This window comes from Egretta garzetta, unplaced genomic scaffold (genome assembly GCF_000687185.1).
Source record: "Egretta garzetta isolate BGI_Z169 unplaced genomic scaffold, ASM68718v1 scaffold283, whole genome shotgun sequence".
Taxonomy (NCBI): domain Eukaryota; kingdom Metazoa; phylum Chordata; class Aves; order Pelecaniformes; family Ardeidae; genus Egretta; species Egretta garzetta.
Window position 1 is genome coordinate 1,094,828 of NW_009259043.1, and position 1,271 is coordinate 1,096,098.

The following is a 1,271-nucleotide window of genomic DNA, read 5'->3' on the forward strand; positions in this document are numbered from 1 at the left end:
AACCGCCCGCTCCCCTCCTCCGCCTCCAGCGGCTGAAGGATTTGGGGCTGCAGCTTTAACGACCTCGGGGGCTGGGGTGAAAGAGTTTTCTCGGAAGGAGCCGAGGGAAAGTAAGTGCCTGTCCAGTGCGTAGTCGTTTATATACATTTTATTGGAAAAAAAAAAAAAATTTGTACATCAAAATATTTTGGCAAACTGTAAAAAGTATACATAAGTGCAAATATATTCTCCTTTTAAAGCAATAGTGTGTGAGTATACACGAGATTTATTTAAAATATTTTTTTTTAAAAAATATTGTGGTAGAAAACAACTTTTGTAAAAATAAAAACCAAAACGTTGTATTGCTGCAATACCGAAAAGAAAAAAAATTTGAACTTTTCTTAAAGTCTATACACAAAAGGGCTAAACAATACTGTTTTAATAATATCGATCGGTCGGTGCTGAAGTCCGTACAAAGTGTCCTTGGTGGGGCTCGGGGACATTAAAAAAAAACAAGCAGAAGAAGAAGAAGTAAATTTCCCGCTAACACAGCGACGGAAGGGGGAGTCCTCGCAGGTGCTGATCTGGGAGGTTTATTTTTCTTATTATTCAAAGACACTTTCTCGTATAAAAATATATGGAATCGTTCCCTTTCCCAAAGCTCGGTTCTTTAGGAAAAGACAGAAAGGCGGTTTATGATTAAGCTGGTCAGACTCGGCGTAAGGACACCGAAGTGCCACCTAACCCAACGCATCACTCAAGCCATTTTTCGTTTGGGAAGAGCTTTGGAGTGTTCTATCGGCTGTACGCGTCCTTCCAGAGATGGAGGGGGACAGAAACCACCGCTTCCTTGGGTAATTTTGCTAAGTGACTCGTGTACTACCAATGCTACGAGAGTGCACATTATATTTAATCTGCGTGGGTCCGTCTATACCGCGGCTCCATTCAATGCCACCTGATTGTCTCTGTTGGGGGGCTGCCTTCACATCACGCAGGGCTTGATGTCTTGACAGACGCTTTGGTGGTGGTGATGGTGGTAGTAAGATCCACTCGCGGAAGGATGAAACGAAGAAATGCCATTAAAATTGAGGACAAAATCTTTCCTGTCGCACACCGGGGAGGGGTGGTGCTGGTAGCGAGGCAATCCCACTGCAAGAGAAGGAGAGAACGAGAGCCGCTCAGAAGCCGGATAGCTCTGCCCGGGCGGAGCAGCCCCTTCGCCCTCACCCGCGGGGGGGAGAGGCCCCACGCAGCGGGGCTGTCGCGCTGCTGCCTTTCCCCCGGCGTCGGCT

At 46.7% G+C, this 1,271-nt stretch overlaps 1 protein-coding gene across 1 annotated transcript in view; it reads right to left on the bottom strand.

Moving 5' to 3' along the window:
- Positions 1 to 961: 961 nt before the first annotated feature.
- The window catches only part of LOC104122835 (forkhead box protein F1), a 7,632-nt gene continuing 7,322 nt past the window's right edge, over positions 962 to 1,271 (bottom strand). Inside the window, exon 5 of the mRNA XM_035890582.1 lies at positions 962 to 1,269. Within this exon, the coding sequence (XP_035746475.1) occupies positions 962 to 1,269 (308 nt within the window). The remainder of the gene's footprint in view (positions 1,270 to 1,271) is intronic.